This window comes from Podarcis melisellensis, assembly GCF_964234715.1.
Source record: "Podarcis melisellensis genome assembly, chromosome: 11".
Classification (NCBI taxonomy): Eukaryota; Metazoa; Chordata; class Lepidosauria; order Squamata; family Lacertidae; genus Podarcis; species Podarcis melisellensis.
Genome location: NC_138543.1, coordinates 45,295,835 through 45,314,358, shown reverse-complemented (window position 1 = coordinate 45,314,358; position 18,524 = coordinate 45,295,835). Strand labels below are relative to the sequence as shown.

General features: G+C 46.1%; 1 protein-coding gene across 3 annotated transcripts in view; it reads right to left on the bottom strand.

Moving 5' to 3' along the window:
* Positions 1-18,524, bottom strand: part of FYB1 (FYN binding protein 1) — a 60,593-nt gene that overhangs the window by 7,885 nt on the left and 34,184 nt on the right. Inside the window, exons 10-16 of one of the 3 annotated variants that reach the window (XM_081929658.1) lie at positions 17,912-17,934; positions 17,064-17,133; positions 15,087-15,230; positions 14,269-14,300; positions 12,596-12,665; positions 5,723-5,828; positions 2,029-2,191 (exon numbers count right to left, since the gene is read on the bottom strand). In XM_081929658.1, the coding sequence (XP_081785784.1) occupies positions 2,029-2,191; positions 5,723-5,828; positions 12,596-12,665; positions 14,269-14,300; positions 15,087-15,230; positions 17,064-17,133; positions 17,912-17,934 (608 nt within the window). The remainder of the gene's footprint in view (positions 1-2,028; positions 2,192-5,722; positions 5,829-12,595; positions 12,666-14,268; positions 14,301-15,086; positions 15,231-17,063; positions 17,134-17,911; positions 17,935-18,524) is intronic. The other 2 variants (XM_081929659.1, XM_081929660.1) reach the window with 2 other exon arrangements.

Here is an 18,524-nt window from a genome sequence, read left to right as displayed (position 1 = left end):
AAAAGAAGGGCAAAATCCAATAGCAGCACCTCATATTTTAAATATATATAAATTCATAAAAATCTAGGTTACAGCAATTATGAGAATTGCCACAGTTTCATTATACACATTTGGACATAAATGTGGGGTTTGTGCATTGCGGGAAGAGAGTCTCAATAATTTGCATGGAAATTGAACGTGCCTGGATATATATATTCTTGGATATATAGAAAAATAAAGGAAATTTGCCTTTATTTTATAATCTGCATTAGAGGAATCTTTGCCCAGGAAGACACTGGGAGGAACTCCTTATCCTTCTTCACAAAATATCCTGTTGTTGGCAGAAGCGACCGGACATCCTTTGTGAGTCCTCAGGGGAATGCTACCTCTTCCCCCTTTCTAAGACATTTGTAGGCAGATAAAGTGAAAGGTCAGAAGCCCCACTCCACATTCCTGTCATTCCACAACCCATACTCTCACTGAGGAGAAGGGGAGAGAGAAGAAGAAGAGGTCTTGTGGGCTGTTTATTGATTATTCATTCAGACATGTTTGCACAGGGTTTGCTGGAAAGTTAGAAAAAACGTTAGGTATTTATTGATAACTCATTCTTATTTATGTGCCTTATACCACTTCCAACAGTTGTGGCTTCTATCAAAGGATCCTGGGAAACATAGTTTAAGGCACCTGAGAGCTGTAGGATTTTTCGGGGGGTGGAGGCATGACGGTTAAAGTGGTATAAATAAGCTTTAAATGTATAGTGCGGATGCAACTTGTGTTGCATCAAGCAAATGCTATCCAACACTTTCCACTGCAACAGATTAGCACTTTAATTTGGCATTTAATGACATTGGTAAAGGTAAAGGGACCCCTGACTATTAGGTCCAGTCGTGGACCACTCTGGGGTTGTGGCGCTCATCTCGCTTTATTGGCCGAGGGAGCCTGCGTACAGCTTCCGGGTCATGTGGCCAGCAGGACTAAGCCGCTTCTGGTGAACCAGAGCAGTGCATGTAAACGCCATTTACCTTCCCGCCGGAGTGGTACCTATTTATCTACTTGCACTTTGATGTGCTTTCGAACTGCTAGGTTGGCAGGAGCAGGGACCAAGAAACGGAAGCTCACCCTGTCGCGGGGATTCAAACTGCCAACCTTTTGATCGGCAAGTCCTAGGCTCTGTGGTTTAACCCACAGTGCTACCCGCACCCCGACATTGGACATTGACATTGGAGACTAAGCCTATTCTCTGCTCTTAGTGACCCCATCCACTGAGAGTTAAGTATAAGCCTTTATCTGTAGTCCTGTTCCTTCTCACCTGCACAGCTTCACTCATACGGTCATTTCTTAGAGACACTGAAACCTGACAAAATGTTGGAACCTGGCTTTTCTATGCACAAAGATCCTGGCAAACTGTCTTTATTGATAGTTCTGGATGTGATCTAGCCAGCAACACAACTACTATTGCTAACACGACGATCAGATCAGAGCCCTATTAAGGCTGGTTGCAGCCCTCTAGAATCCAATGGTTTTCCAGCCTTGCAGCCCAGAAATAATCTCTCATTAGAGAAAGCTTATGTTTGTCTCTTCTTGCTTACTCCCTCAGCTATGATGCACATGCATGATATATTAATTGTGCAGTTATTTATGCACCCACTGAAACTATTAGCAGGTCACTTAGGCAACATGGTTTCAGTCAAGGTGGACTGAGTAAAATCAACAGCACTAAAGTGCATTAAACAGTATTTTGTGGCTTTAATTTCAGAAGCTAGTGTTTTATTTAATTCTACAGTGAATTACTTGAACCTGCTTTCAAAGGCATGCCCTGGATAGAAGAAAATATGCAGGATTTTTGCAAGGATATATAAAAAATAATAGGGGAAATTAGGGTTCTGTTAGCAGTTGCTCAGAGTAAGTTCTATGACTAATCTGAACATGATTTGGGGCAATCGCTTGTAATGTTTATCTAGATCCCAGTGTTCTGGGACACATAAAGAGCCCCTGCACCTTGCTATCTGTGTACCATAAAGCAAGTTGTCCTTATGTTTTGGTACTTACATTTCCCCTCTTCATTCCTACACAGGACTTTAGTATCATCCACGTTCTTTATAACCTCAACCGAATCTCCTGGCTTCACTTGTAAGTCTTTTGAGCCTCTCTTCTTAGCAGATGGTGCTCGGGATATGGTTGTAGTATACAGAACTCGGATATCACCTTCATACTGTGAAAATCAAAATAAAATTTGATTGCACACACAAAAAAAGCATTACGCGCAAAGTTAAAACCACACTTTCTTCTTACAAACAAGAAGAGTTTGGATTTGATATCCCGCTTTATCACTACCTGAAGGAGTCTCAAAGCGGCTAACATTCTCCTTTCCCTTCCTCCCCCACAACAAACACTCTGTGAGGTGAGTGGGGCTGAGAGACTTCAGAGAAGTGTGACCGGCCCAAGGTCACCCAGCAGCTGCATGTGGAGGAGCAGAGGCGCGAACCCTGTTCACCAGATTACGAGTCTACCGCTCTTAACCACTACACCACATTGGCTCCCACAAGACACGCTCAAGCTATGTTTTAAATCTCAAGGAAACTGAGCTCATTGGCATTGTTGGTGTAGGTGAGCCAGAACAAAACCCAGTGGGCTGGCTTGGAGTCTATAGAAATCTGATGCTCAAAGGACAGAGCTGGGAAAGAAGACAACCTGGATGGCTTTAAGAGAGGATTCCATGGTTGTTAATGCCCTTATGCCTGGTAGGAAGTGAAAGAATATGACTTCTGTCCTCATTCACAAAGCAGGCCTGTCCCATCGTTGGGTCATAATGCTCTTAAAAGTGCAAGTGTTTAACAGTCACAAAATAGCAAGGGGTTTGCCACATATTAAATAGCATGTGGAACAGCTGGGGGGGGGAGTACAGAAAAGGGCAACTGAAATGAACATGGAGATGGAGCAACACCTCGAGGTTTAGGACTGTTTAGCTTAGAAAAATGGCAAAGGGGTGGAAAGTTATGCATGGTGCCAAGAAAGTGCATGGAGATAAGTTTCCCCATTTGTCTCATCGTAATAGAACTCAGGGCCATCAAAGGAAGCCGAATGGTGAAGAGATTCAGGACAGGCAAAAGGAAATACTACTTCACACAGTGCATAGTTAAGCTATGGAAACTCACTACCAAAACAGGTAGGGATGACGACCAACTTAGCTGGTTTTAGAAAGGGATTAGACAAATTTCCATGTGCTGCGCTGGTGCTGGCTCGCCAGAGCAGCTTCGTCACTCTGGCCACGTGACCCGGAAGTGTCTCCGGACAGCGCTGGCCCCCGGCCTCTTGGGTGAGATGGGCGCACAACCCTAGAGTCTGGCAAGACTGGCCCGTACGGGCAGGGGTACCTTTACCTTTACCTTTATGGAGTTATCCAACCCCGTCTGAAGGCAATCCTGTACAGGGAAGTTTTCTTTAACGTTTAATGCTTTATTGTGCTTTTATATATGTTGAAAGCTGACTTTTAGAAGATATCTGAAGGCAGCCCTGTTTAGGGAAGGTTTTTTAATGTTTGAAGATTTAATCTTAGTGTTCTGTTGGGAGCTGCCCAGAGTGGCTGGGTGTGGCATTTGCCCTCCTAGGTGACATCATGCTGGGTCATAAGGAAAGGGTTAAATGAGTGTGGAGTGATTGGCAAGTGGGAACCCAAGGGGAGGAGTTAGAGTTAGAGTTAGTGTTGTTAAGGAGTCAGTCAGGTGTTAGAGGAGAAAGAAGGAGGATAAGTCTGTGGGTTGGGATAGTTTGATGTGAGAGAATCTGTTAAGAGGAGTCAGATAGACAGTTGGGATAATTAGTTAGAAGTTATTAGGAAGGTACAGGCTGGTAAGGCAACTAAGATTAAGAAACTGACAAGAAAAATTATCGGAAACCATAAACTTGTTAATCCTTATAAAATAAACTTGTTTATTTGGTTTAATGTTAACAACTGTCTGGACTCCATGTGTACCCGAGAGAAACGGGTTGGTGGCAGCGGGGAAGCAATTACAGTGGTGGCACAGGGATCAATAGACAATCAAACGTCCAGAGACCCTGTGTGATCGTTACACTGGGGAAACCCAGTAAGATGTGTGGCGTATAAATATTAACATTATCATTGTGGATGGGACGTCCCTATTTTCATCAGAGAAATGTTGGAGGGTATGCCAGAGGTGTTTTGTCTCTGGGATAGCAGTTCCTGGGAGAGGGTTATTGCCCACTCACCCAGCTTGTGGAATCCCCTAGTTGGCTACTGTGGAAAGAGGAGGCTAAATCCAGTGAGGGTCTTCAATTGACCGCACAATACAGTCCCACATGCATTGGATTTTACACAGGTACAGTGGCATAGCGTGGGGGGTGCAGGGGGGGCCGGCCGCACTGGGCGCAACATCTGGGGGGGCGCCCGCACTCGCAGCTCTCTGCCCCTACCTGGCTCACTCACTCTCTCTCACTGCAGTGCTGGCTGTGCGAATCCAATCCGAGCCGCCGGATCGCCGCCCACTGTGGAGGGGGTGGGTGCCAGGCGTGCGGTGCGGAGAGAGGGGGAGGGACTATCTGGGGGAGGGACAGCGCAGCGGCCGCCCAGGGCAGCACTGAGCGCAGGAGAGAACCACACCAGACCAGACCAGGCAGCAGCAAGAAGAAGCTGGCAGCTGCGGCAGGTTAGGGGTTAGGGGGTGCAAATTACTTGCCTTGCCCCGGGTGCTGACAACCCACGCTACGCCGCTGCACAGGTATGCCTATTTTAGGTCCACAAGTGGTCACCCAGTGAAAAGGTATGGCCTACAGGAATGCAAGACCTACACTTATGGATACTGTACCTGGTTTTGTTCACAGGAGGGTGCTACATGAATGACATGCAACCATCTAAACAGTACGGTTTGCACTTCCTCTGGATCCAGCCCTCAAATGCTCTCCTGAGACAACCAATAACTTCCCCTCGTAGTCATAATGAGCTTCATTGATAGTATTTAGAATGGGGAAGTGCACCACTTTCACACATTTTCCCCCAGGGGAAGTGAAGATAAATGCTCATTCTCCCAAACAGATTTTCATAAAAGCTTTCTTGTCATTGTGTAACATTTTAAATTAAAAATCTAGTCCACAAGGAAGTAAAACACACTGAGTTTGACGGGGTGCACACTGAATATTTATGGCCATAACCTAATGGCAGAAGCTCAACCTTTTTAAATTCAGAAAGCCGCCTCATTTGGCGTTGCTTTTGTTTTCGTTGGATTTATTATACTAGCAGGTCCCAAAGCGGGTTCCAGCAGTTTAAAATCCAGAATTTAAAAGAGTTAAAAATCCAGAATTTAAAGTCAGGATAAATTCTATATAAACAGGTCATCCGGATGACGCCTTGGTTTTGTTGTTGTTTACTTTTTGTTGTTTACATACACCTCCGTATACACCGCCCAGGCTTGCACCCCGGGGAGGTCACTTCGGTCCAGTTTGACTTCACCCCCAGAGGCACAATTCCCTTGTCTATCAAGACAGGCAGCTGCCAAATTAATTTTAGGCAGGTGAGCTAAAACCTAGAATTTTTTTTATTTTTTATTTGGTAAACCTCATTAAGGCTTGTAATGTGATTTGTGGCTTTGGCAATTTCACAAAATTGGACATGTTTCTCATTTTGATTGGTGTTTTATGCTGTTTTAGTGTTTCGCATAGTTTTATTGCTCTGGTTTATGCCATTAGCTCCGCTGCCTTAAGAAACAATTTTATGAAAACAAGGTCTTACTTTAAACTTCTTTCGGAACTCTTTCTCTTCTTTCTCCATCTTCTTGAGTTTCTGCGAATCACGGTCATCTGATCTGGCTCTCGCAATGCTCAGGGACTTCGCTATGCTAAAGCGTCAGGTTGCAAAACAGAAGGAGAAGAAGAAGAAGAAAAATCAAGATCGCCAATATAAAGATTAGGTACGTTTTTATTTTACTGGTTGTCAATTAAAGCCTAGCCAAAGGACAAGCTAATTAATTAAATAATGAATTAACCTTTTGTTAATGACATGGTTAGGTTTTTTGAAAAAAAATTAAGCACCAAATGTGGCGGAGGATTTCATCAAGAATGCAGTATGCATGTGTGATGGGACGATGAGCTGCTTGTGCGTAAAATGCAAGTCCCTCAGAGTTTGATCAGGTTTTCAAACCTCTGCCTGTGACGGAGCCCCTCCAGCATGGCTGCGTCAATCACTAGTAGAATCCGAAAGTGGCTGCTTTCGGAATCTTTTCCAACATAAAAGCTCTTTAACGGAAACACGTCGTCTGGCCTCTCGGCGTGACAGTTTCCGGCGAGGTGTGGGTGTCCCTATAGGAGGTCCTGAGACCTCCCCACTGTTTTCGCTGGAAGTGTCTCTGAGCCATCCCTCCGACTCACTTTCCCTTGGAGTTCTTGCTCGCCCTCTACTGGTTCCCTCTTCCGCTGCTACTCCTCTCTCAACCTCAGTGAGCCTTTGCGCCCCCGGCGCTTTAGATGGCAGTTCCCTGACATCCACCTCCCCTCCAGGGCCCCCTTCACCCCCTCCCGTCTCCTCCCCTACTGGCGGTGAGGAGGTAAAACCCCTGAAAGAACCTCCCTCATCTTCCGACGTCGCGAACACTTCCCTCCACTTGTTGCTGTTCCTACTCTCTCGGTAATCTTCGTCATCGGAGTCCACTCCCTCTTCCAACTCCGACTCCGCGAACCCTTCCATTTCCTCTTCCTCATCGGTGGTGCCGAAATACTCCCTCCTAAACCTTGCTATCGGCTGAGGTTTCCTCGGGAACCTTTGGTGGAACGTTTCTGTTAAAACCTCGTCATTGACTTCCTCTGCACTTACCCAGGTGTTTTCTGACTCCGGTTCCCCTTCCCACGCCACCAAATACTCCACCTGATTTCCCTTCCACCTGGAATCGAGGATTTCCGCTACATGGTTGCGGCGTTCCCTCTCTTCCAGGGCTGGTCCCCTGACGTACTCCCCTTCACGTCCCCCCCTGTATGGTGACAGTAACGACCTGTGGAACACTGGGTGCAATTTCATGTGGTTGGGTAATCGGAGTTTGAAAGCTACCGGGTTGACCTGCTGAATGACCTCAAAGGGTCCCAATCTTCTGGGCCTCAATTTCTTACAACCCCCTTTGAACGGCAACCCTTGGGTTGACAACCACACTTGATCCCCCACCCTTATGGTTTCACCTTCCCTTCTGTTCTTGTCTGCCTGCTTCTTATATTGTGCCTTAGCCCTTTCTAAGTTGAGCTGGAGCTGATGATGGATCGCTTCCATCTCTTCTACAAAATGTTCAGCCGCTGGGACGCTCCATCTCTCCCCTCCTTCCCCTGGAAATGCCCTGGGGTGACACCCGTAATTACCCAAAAAGGGACTCATCCCTGTGGACACATTCTCCGCATTATTGTAGGCAAATTCTGCCAACGCCAACTTTTCGACCCAATCGTTCTCTCTGTCATTGACATAACACCTCAGATATTGTTGAAGAATGCCATTTGCTCTTTCCGCCTGCCCGTTGGTTTCAGGGTGCCGGGCAGTTGAAAAATTGACTTCCACGTGCAGCAAGCTCATGAGCTTCCTCCAGAACCTGGAAGTAAATTGTTTGCCGCGATCTGAGATCACCCTCAAGGGAGCCCCGTGCAACCTAAAGATGTGTTCTACAAACAACTTCGCTGTTTCTTCCGCTGTGACTGCATGTGAGCATGCTACAAAGTGGCACATCTTAGTTAACAGGTCTACTACTACCATGATGGCTGTTTTCCCCTTGGACTTTGGCAGATCCGTCATAAAATCTATTGATATCGCTTCCCAAGGCCGTTCTGGTGTGGGTAATGGTTCTAATAACCCTGCCGGCGCCCTTCTTTCCCCTTTGGCTCGCTGACATTGGTCACACCCTCTTACATACTCCCTTACATCTTCCCTCACCTTAGGCCACCAAAATTCCCTGGTAACCAACCACATGGTCTTGTGTTGTCCAAAATGTCCCGCCGTGGGGCTATCATGCAACTGCTTGAGTACTCTCCCCCTCAATTCACCTTCGGGTATATACAGTGCCCCTTTGTAATACAATGCCCCATTTCTTTCCTCAAAACCTCCGGGACTCTCGCCCTCCCCCCTGAGACCTCTGAGCTTATCCTGGGCATATTCATCATTTTCCGTTTCCTCTACCAGTTCTCGTTGCCCCACCAGCGCCGCCCCACACACCCAGCGGTCCTCAGGGATGACATGTCTCTCTTCGATCACCCCCTCCCCTTCCCAATACTCTGGTTTGCGTGAGAGCGCGTCCGCCCTGACGTTTTCTGGGCCTGGCACATAACAAATTTCAAAGTTGAATTTGGAGAATTCCTGTGCCCATCTCACTTGTCGTTGGTTGAGCACTCGAGCTGTTCTCCAATACTCTAAATTCTTGTGGTCGGTGCACACTTGCACCTTGTGTTGTGCCCCAATTAATAAATGTCTCCACCTCCGGAATGCTTCGTGAATGGCAAGTAGTTCACTGTCATACACCGTGTAATTCCTCTCGGATTTATTCAGCTTCCGCGAGAAGAAGGCACACGGTCTCCACTCCGACGCACTCCTCCCCGGTTGAAGAAGGACCGCCCCTACCGCCCGGTCGGATGCATCGGTTTCCACTCTCATGGGTTTTCGTAAATCCACATGCAGAAGTTGTTCTTCCGAGGCGAAAGCCCTTTTCAGTTCTTCAAAGGCTCGATCCGCCTCTACCATCCAAACAAATTTCTTCTTGCTGCTGAGGCAGTCGGTGATGGGCGCCGTCAAGTGGGCAAAGTTCTTGATGAACTTCCGATAAAAGTTCCCAAACCCCAAGAATCTTTGCACGTCCTTCTTGGTCTTCGGTGTCTTCCATTCCAGTACCGCTTGGACCTTGCCTGGATCCATGGCCAATCCCTTGTCTGACAAGCGGTACCCCAGGAATTCCACCTCCTTGGTATGAAACTGGCACTTCTCCAGTTTCACCCACAGCTGGTTGGCTTGCAGCCTGCCCAACACTTCTCGAACGTCCCTCACATGCTGTTCCTCATCTTCCGAATACACCAACACGTCGTCTAAAAAGGCCACACAATTCTTGTAGAGCAAAGGTCCCAGAACGTGGTTTATAAAAGCTTGAAAACACGCGGAGCCCCCTTGTAGACCGAAGGGCATAACGAGGTATTCAAAGGCTCCCAAAGGGGTAAACATGGTGGTCTTCCATTCATCTCCCTTCCTTATGCGTATCAGATTGTACGCCCCCCGCAGGTCCAGCTTTGTAAAAATCTTTCCCTTCCTTACTCTGGTCAAAATGTCATCAATTCAGGGCATAGGGAAAGCCAGGGGCTCCGACACTGCATTGAGGGCCCTAAAGTCACACACCAGTCTCGGTTTGTCTGTGTTCTTTTTGTCCACAAAAAACACTGGGCTGCCCCCCACCGCTCGGGACTCTCTGATGAAACCTCGCTTCAGGTTTTTGTCAATGAACTCCCTCAGCTCCTGCATCTCCCTGTCTGACATGGCGTACAGCTTGCCTACTGGGAGTTGGGCCCCAGGGAGTAGGTTGATTTGACAGTCAAAGGGTCTATGCGGTGGCAGTTTGTCTGCTTCCCTTTCGCTGAATACGTTGCTCAGATCTGCGTATTGCGGGGGCACCTTCCCTTTGTCCATTACTTCCATCCCGGCTAGGGTGACTCTGTCTCCTCCCGAAACCTTCCCCTCCTTGCAGTGTTCTAGGCAATGCGCTGACCCAAAGGAGACCACCCTCTGATGCCAGCCCACTAGCGGATCGTGTAGCGCCAGCCAGCTCATCCCCAAAATGATGGGCGCTCCTCCCAGGATGGCCACATTAAACGCTATCTGTTCGGTGTGCCTTGCCACCCTCATTATCATCGGGACAGTCTGTTGGCTAACTTCTCCCCCCAACAGCTCTCTGCCGTCAATCGTAGTCACCTGCAAGGGGTTACTTAAAGGGATGGCCTGTATCTGATGCTCAGCTGCAAACTCCTTACTCATGAAATTACAGGAGCTGCCTGAATCCAAAAGCGCCTTGATCTTTAGTGGGTGTCCGTTTGGCAGTTCTAGTAACACCTCTATCACTAAAGCGGGTCTGGGAGGTTCCGGCGTGGGCACTTTCACTGCTCTTTGGCCTGGCTGCTGTGCCCCGACGGTGGCAGCCAGGCGTTGGCTTTTACTTGCTCCTTGCCTTCCTCTTCCTTTCCCCCAACAGCTCCTGCCATCCCTTGCCATTCCTTTCTTTGTGGGCAGACTCTGGCAAAGTGCCCTGGCTGTTGGCAGAGATAACATCTCTTGGCGCTCTTTCCCTCCTTCTTCCGCCCTTCACTGGGATTTGAAACTGCGCGCGCCCGCGCTGTTCCAACTTCCATCGGCTCTGCCGGCGGGAAAGGTGGCTCTGGAATGTCTGGAATGCGGAACTCCCTCCAACGGTCTCCTTTCCCTTCCCGCTTTTCCAAAGCCCTCGCCTCCTGGCGCGCTCCTATGGACAGCGCAGATTTGGTTAACTGATCCATAGACTCCGCCCTGGGCCCCCGGGAAAGCTCATCTTTGACGGTTGAAGAAAGCCCCTCTTCGAAAAGCATTTGGATGGGCTCCGCCGATAGGTCCCACCCCAATTTGTGAATCAGCATAGTAAATTCAGTCCAGTACTCACGGACAGATCTGCTTCCTTGCTGGCAAGCCATTAACTGCCTTCGCACCACCCCCTGCTCAATATCGCTGGAAAACATCAGGTCCATGGCACGAAAAAACTTCCTCGTGTCCTTTAGGATCTCATTATTCGCTGCCATCAGGGGTCTAACCCAATCTTTCGCCCCGGATTCGAGATGGCCAATCACAAAAGCCACTCGCGATTCCTCGTCGGGGAAGTCATCAAACTGCAAGTTTAGAGCGTATTGCATCTCTGTTCTAAAGGCATGATAGTTCCTGGGATCCCCCCCGAATTTCTGCACCAATCCTGGTACCTTTCTGGCGAGCGGGGTGGTTTTCTCCTTTCCCTTTTCTGCATCCTGAGCCCTCCTCTCCTCAAGCCTCGCCGTTTGCAGCGCCAACTGGATCTCCAACGCCCTGTACCTTTCTTCCAGGCTTGGACCCCCTCCAGCTGCTCCTGCTCCTCCGGTTCCGGCTGGGTTGCTCATGATGCTTCTCCCTGCACAAGCTGGCTTTCGGTGACTTTCGGATTGCTGTGATGGGACGATGAGCTGCTTGTGCGTAAAATGCAAGTCCCTCAGAGTTTGATCAGGTTTTCAAACCTCTGCCTGTGACGGAGCCCCTCCAGCATGGCTGCGTCAATCACTAGTAGAATCCGAAAGTGGCTGCTTTCGGAATCTTTTCCAACATAAAAGCTCTTTAACGGAAACACGTCGTCTGGCCTCTCGGCGTGACAGTTTCCGGCGAGGTGTGGGTGTCCCTATAGGAGGTCCTGAGACCTCCCCACTGTTTTCGCTGGAAGTGTCTCTGAGCCATCCCTCCGACTCACTTTCCCTTGGAGTTCTTGCTCGCCCTCTACTGGTTCCCTCTTCCGCTGCTACTCCTCTCTCAACCTCAGTGAGCCTTTGCGCCCCCGGCGCTTTAGATGGCAGTTCCCTGACAGCATGGAACAGATATTTAAATTTTCCCTCCCCTTCAAGGCAATTAGTATTATGGGCCAGGAACTTTCACTGACCCAACAGAAGGCGATTTTCTAATGATAAATCACAGCGAAGTGGCAGAGGGCATGTTTTACCAAGATCGCAGTTTAATAATAATAAATTTTATTTTTTCCCTGACCGGAGCCAGGCTCAGTGCAGCTAAGATCATATAAATAACACAGTATACATAAAAACAGGCATCTATTAATTAAAATACATCTTAAAATTAATTCAGACAAATTAAAATCTGGACAAATGGCAGTTATCAGGTTAAGATTGAGAGCGGTTAATACTTTGTATTGTTTATTTATTTGTTTCATAAAATTTGTTTATTTGTTTGTTTATTTCATAAAATTTACATACTGCTTGATTGTAAGGGGGGAGAACCCTCAATGTGCTTTCCAAAAAACCACAAGACAATAAAATCATCACTAAAAATCCACAATTACAATTTAAAGCGTACAAAAATAAAAAGATAAAACCACAATAGGATAAACTAAAGCAAATTAAACTTTCTAAGTGTCAGGGGTTGCAGAGTTGCAAAGAGAAGTTTCAATCTCCTCTCTTCATCCTAGGCTGTATCTAGTATTTAAAGTTCTAGAACATGGGTAGGCAAACTAAGGTCTGGGGGCCGGATCCAGCCCAATCGCCTTCTAAATCCGGCCCGCAGACAGTCTGGGAATCAACGTGTTTTTACATGAGTAGAAGGTGTGCTTTCATTTAAAATGCATCTCTGGGTTATTTGTGGGGCATAGGAATTCTTTCATTTTTTTTTCTTTTCAAAATATAGTCTGGTCCCCCCACAAGGTCTGAGGGACAGTGGACTTTTTCCCTGGTGAAAAATTTTGTTGACCCGTTCTAGAAACCCGCACCATAGCTGTGAATCCTGTCACTTATAACACGTGTCATGAAGCCCTTGAGTAGCAGCAAACAGATCAGCGTCTCCCCATCCCTCAGTAGGCCATTGCACACATCCTTGTTTTATACGTTTACTCACCTAAGTTCTTTTGGCGGGGGAGGGAAGTCAGTTGGCTCTACATCATCATAGACATCACTGTCTCCAGAATCTGAAATCGGAAAGCGGTGGGTTGTTTGTTTGTTTTTTTTAAATGAAAAATAATATATCATCATTGCAACTCAGGCCCCAAATATTGTTGTTGTTTAGTTGTTTAGTCGTGTCCGACTCTTCGTGACCCCATGGACCAGAGCACGCCAGGCATTCCTGTCTTCCACTGCCTCCCGCAGTTTGATCAAACTCATGTTAGTAGCTTCGAGAACACTGTCCAACCATCTCATCCTCTGTCATCCCCTTCTCCTTGTGCCCTCCATCTTTCCCAACATCAGGGTCTTTTCCAGGGAGTCTTCTCTTCTCATGAGGTGGCCAAAGTATTGGAGCCTCAGCTTCATGATCTGTCCTTCCAGTGAGCACTCAGGGCTGATTTCCTTCAGAATGGATAGGTTTGATCTTCTTGCAGTCCATGGGACTCTCAAGAGTCTCCTCCAGCACCATAATTCAAAAGCATCAATTCTTCAGCGATCAGCCTCCTTTATGGTCCAGCTCTCACTTCCATACATCACTACTGGGAAGCCCCAAATATATAGACCACCAAATAAAACTTCGTTCCCTACATAGCCTCTCAGGATCTGGATTAGAATAGGGGAGCCTCTGGATTTGTCTCCCACCCTCAGACGGATGGCTCCCAAAGCATTTTTTGCAGCAGCCCCTAAGTTGTGGAACTCCTATTCATCACGGAGGTGCATCTGGCCAACTTCATTAGAGTGGTACCTCGGGTTACATACGTTTCAGGTTACATACGCTTCAGGTTACAGACTCCGCTAACCCAGAAATAGTGCTTCAGGTTAAGAACTTTGCTTCAGGATGAGAACACAAATTGTGCTCCGGTGGCGCAGCAGCAGCAGGAGGCCCCATTAGCTAAAGTGGTGCTTCAGATTAAGAACAGTTTCAGGTTAAGAACGGACCTCCAGAACGAATTAAGTACTTAACCCGAGGTACCACTGTATACAGTTTTTGGCGAACGTTAAAGACTCACCTCTTTACCCTGTCCTTTGATACCTGCGATGAATATGTTTAAGGCCACCCTATTTTTGTGAGTGTATTTTTTATTCTAAGTTTTTAAACTCTTACAAGCAGTTTTTTAAATTGTTGTAATCCGCCCTAGGACTTTAGGATGAAGGGCATTAACAACAACACTGATTAATAATAATGTTGCCTAATATAATGCATTTGCGTATGTTATCTCCCTCAATATATGCATTTTTTCATACTTTACCTCGGAAATTGCATTTTTCATTACTTGGGTGCAGAAATGCATTGCAAAGCTCAGGAGAATGCAAATTTCAAAGATGGCCGTAGTTCAGTTTACATATTGTTTTGGAAAGTACACTTTGGGTAGGTTTGTCTTCAAATGCAAACGGGATCAAATGTTTCCTGCATCCTTAGCAACTAAACCAAGGTTTGACTTGTTTTGTCATCCAAACATAGGATCATGGTTCATGATCCTAATCCTAATCTTCACATTTGTCCTATATTCTGGTTTACCACAACATGTGTGAAACAGGCCTTTGTGTAGAAGGAAGCTTCTGTTTGAGGATTATAGGAACTCAAACACAGCTTAATAATTGATTCATGTTTTTGATCTTATTACTTACCCTTTCCTATTTGCTTTGCTGAAGAAGTCCTGCTAGAAACAAACAAATAATAACTTTCATTAAGCACTGCAATCAGATGATCAGTTCCTATCCCAGGATATAAACAATTATGGGATAAGGCTGTGTACATCACAACAAAAGGAAGAATTGTTGAAGCCACTTTATCTTGGATAACAAAAGGAAAGGGGGTGTGGGTGTGCTTTCCTTCACATATTCAACTGCAACTAATTTGTTGTCCCTTAAATATGTGAAATTATAAATTGTTTGTCATGGGTAAGACTGGATCACATCAACAAAATTGCCAGCAATGGAACAGATGTTGGGCCATGACCTAGCTTTTCAGACATAGCTTCAGCCGAAAACATTTAGGTCCCTGAGGTAGAATCCTGAGAAATCCCCACTTTCCATTGATGATCATGCGTCATGCTCTACCAGAAAGTTTCTTTCTGCAGATCCTACTGAAATAAATAGGAGACGCACGAAGCCAACAGATTTTGTTCCATGGGCCAGATCTGCCTACTTCCAACTCTGCCACCCGTAATGCCACCTGAGTTGGCCATCTTAACTCGCTTCATGGTGAAGCTGTTTCTGCAAACAGGTACCTATGACTTAAGCTAAGAGGTATTCAAGGACAGAGCATGGCCCAATTTTGAAAAGGGATGTGGTGGTTTCATAGCTTTGGTTATTTGCTGTGTGGTACGATTATGTGGCTGGTTAGGCTGCTGTGAGAAGCTGTTAGTAGCGCATGATCAACACGTATATTAGCTATTAGTTTTAGTGAACCGGTTATTTTTCTTTCTTTCACAGCAGTCTCTTACGAGGAACCTCCATTATCTTCTGTCACATTGATTTTAGTTGCTGCCTCTCGTATACTTCTCTTGGGGAAATCTTTTCCCTTCAACAGATTCTTCAAAAGCCCACGGGGCCAGGAGTCACTCTTATCTTCACCATGTGGCACAGACCTTTGGAGTATGCATGCAATTATCACATTGCAGATTGAAACACAAGATATTTGAAATGACTTTGGGTTGGGGCATTGGATTCACATCAGCAGCAACAACAACAGCCCAAAAAATTAAAAAGGACCTTCAAGTCCATTCATACTTGCATTCTTTAGGACAGCCTTTGCCAATCGGGTGCCCTCTGACTGGTTTGGACTACTAATCCCATCAGTCCCAGCCAGTATGCCAGTGCTGGCTGGGACTGATGGGGAGTGTAGTCCCAAATGTCCAGAAAACACCAGGATGGCAAAGATGTTCTTTAGGAGAACATCTCAGGGCACCACCACCACAGCACACACAACCACACCAGTATTTGCTGCAACAAACGTATTGTTATAAATTTAAATGCTAAGCCCCCTAAATCCTAGATAAAGGCTAGGATTTTGATTGTTTGGGATATGGAGGGAGAATACAAGCTGCAGAGGAATTCCTGAGCTAGCTTATGCAGAACAACCTGACTGAGCTGGGGCCATCAAAGAACAATAGAGGTCCATTTGCAATACAAGAGAACTCCTTCCCCCTGCCTTGAGGTGTGAAGGATATAGGGATTTGAAAGGTTGCCAGGAAACTGTACATTTGAGGTGACAGGAAAAGGGAGTCTGGGAGCAAGGGCTGATGGGAGGAAGGAGGAGGAAGGAGGGTGGTTGGCTGTGGGGTACAAGCACTGCTGTGGGGTACAAGCCCCTCTTGAAAGGAACATGCTGTAAGATCTGGAATTCCTCCTTGCAGACTGAAGGTGTAAATAAAGGTAAGGTAAAGGGACCCCTGACCGTTAGGTCCAGTCGTGGCCGTCTCTGGGGTTGCAGCGCTCATCTTGCTTTATTGGCCAAGGGAGCCGGCATACAGTTTCCGGGTCATGTGGCCAGCATGACTAAGCCGCTTCTGGCAAACCAGAGCAGCGCACGGAAACGCTGTTTACCTTCCCGCCGGAGTAGTACCTATTTATCTACTTGCTCTTTGACATGCTTTCGAACTGCTAGGTTGGGAGGAGCAGGGACCGAGCAATGGGAGCTCACCCCATCGCGGGGATTCGAACCACTGACCTTCTGATTGGCAAGTCCTAGGCTCTGTGGTTTAATCCACAGCACTACCCTTCCCCTTCCGAAGGTGTAAATAGGCGAATAAATAATATTTATTAAAGCTACGACTGTCTCCACCGTGTCTCAGTTCTCCAAAGGGCCACAGACCCTGGGTGAGTGCATGGAACCCCTTGGGCTCTTTGTCACCACTCAGCAGAGAGAGGGGGAGGCACCCAAATTTTGCAACAGCATGAAGTGTGAGCCTCATACAAACACAGCTGGACCAAGTTCTTAGTACATGGACCTCCCGATCTGTCCTATGGCTCTAATCTGTGATCCCAGGATCAGAACAATTCACCAGCATCAGTGTGGATTTCTATGGAGGGTGAATATATAATGAATGGATAACTAGGATCTAAAAAGTCGGATGTGCCGTTGTTTTGATGCCACACAAACATCTGTCCATGCTTCAGATTCTGGCTTACTGGCTTCTGCTTGAGAATTAAAGAAGTTGAAAAAGGCTATGCCTTAATAGAATCCATGTGAAGGAGATGAAAACAGTAAAGACTCATTAAAACAACACCCAAAGCAATTAATTCCATGGTAAAAACATTATCTCCACACCCTTGTAAGACACACTCCTTACCCAGCTGATACCATTTTATCATGCATTAATCAAGGGCTAATATTTTTATTATGAGATAATCTTTTAAACAAGAACTAAACAAGAATTCTCCATCTGCTTTTCATTATTTTGTTGGCTTTTAATGCTTACCTTGTTTGTGCATCATCATCGCCCTCGATCCCATCATAAACGTCGTCAGAGGGAGGAGGAGGAGGGAATCCTGTTTAAAAATTTTAAAAAGGCAAAAGCAGAGTACAGTAGTATTATCACTACTACTTCGATTATTATTCTTTCAGTTTATGTCGCCGAATGCAAACTGTCTCTAGGCTACTTACCTCCAAAATGCACATAAAGTAAAATAAAACATTAATACTGAAATTATCAGTAATCATAGCTGTCAACTTTTCCCTTTTCTTGCGAGGAATCCTATTCGGAATAAGGGAATTTCCCTTAAAAAAAGGGAAACGTTGACAGCTATGTCAATAATAACAACAACCCTCAATGGTATGTACTGCTTCTACTGAAAAAAACCAGGAGATATTGTTTGCACTATTTCAATTACAGCTTCCCTCATATCTGAGAATTGACCATGCTGGCTGGTGCTGGTGGGATTTGGAGTCCAACAACCTCTGGAGAGCATGGCTTTACCATTCTTGCTTTATCAGGAGGACAAGCCTTTCTGGATCATCTTGGTGCTGAGGAGGGACCAGGGATGGAGGGGAAGATTCTCAAAAAGTTGTATCTTTGATTTGCTAATCTTGAAAGTGGCATTGACCTTGGTGCTTACAGGATTGGTTTAGAAATGAATATTGAAGGAGGAAGTATGAAGGCTTGGGGATTGTTATTTTTCTTTGACTATATATGGCTTGTCTGCTGATTGCTGGTAGATATCACAAACCCTGGTCATACCCCAACTGATACCTTAGGAAGTAGCTAAAAGATGGGCCCCATGACCCACAAACCTCAAAATCTGGATAGATAGGAACAGCAGAACTTACCTCCTGCAGTACTTTGACTTCCACTTTGGCCATGAGAAAACAAAAGGAGGGGAAATGGTTGAAGTCAAAGGAGAAGACAGTGCAATAAATAATGCAGTTCTTAACATACTTGCTTGGAAGTAAGCCCCATTGAACATGGTGGGACTTACATCCAAAGAACATACACACATAAACGAATGCACTGAAAAGTCCATGTTTTCCCCCCACACCCAAATGTCTGCAATATTCTATAACCCACATAAAGCCAGGTAACTGCCTAGAAAATGGCAAAGGTGATTCAAACTGATAATCCATGAATAAATAAATAAGGTAACAATTGCTTTGCTGGATCAGGCCTGTTGTCAGGGGTTGCCAATATGGTGTCCTCCAGCTCTTGCTGGGACTCACACCATCCTTTCCAGTTAGCTATGCGGACTGGGGCTGATGGGAGTTGTAGTCCAGAAATATATCGAGGACTGAACTTAACTGTTCAGGGTTCCTTTCCCTGTACCACCTTGTCCTATAGACCACTACTAATCTAAAAATAATGTAAGATTAACTTCATTTTAAGAAATTACAATAAACGTTCACCTTACTAATGCTAAACAACCATTTCCTCATCACTTCCTGTTCT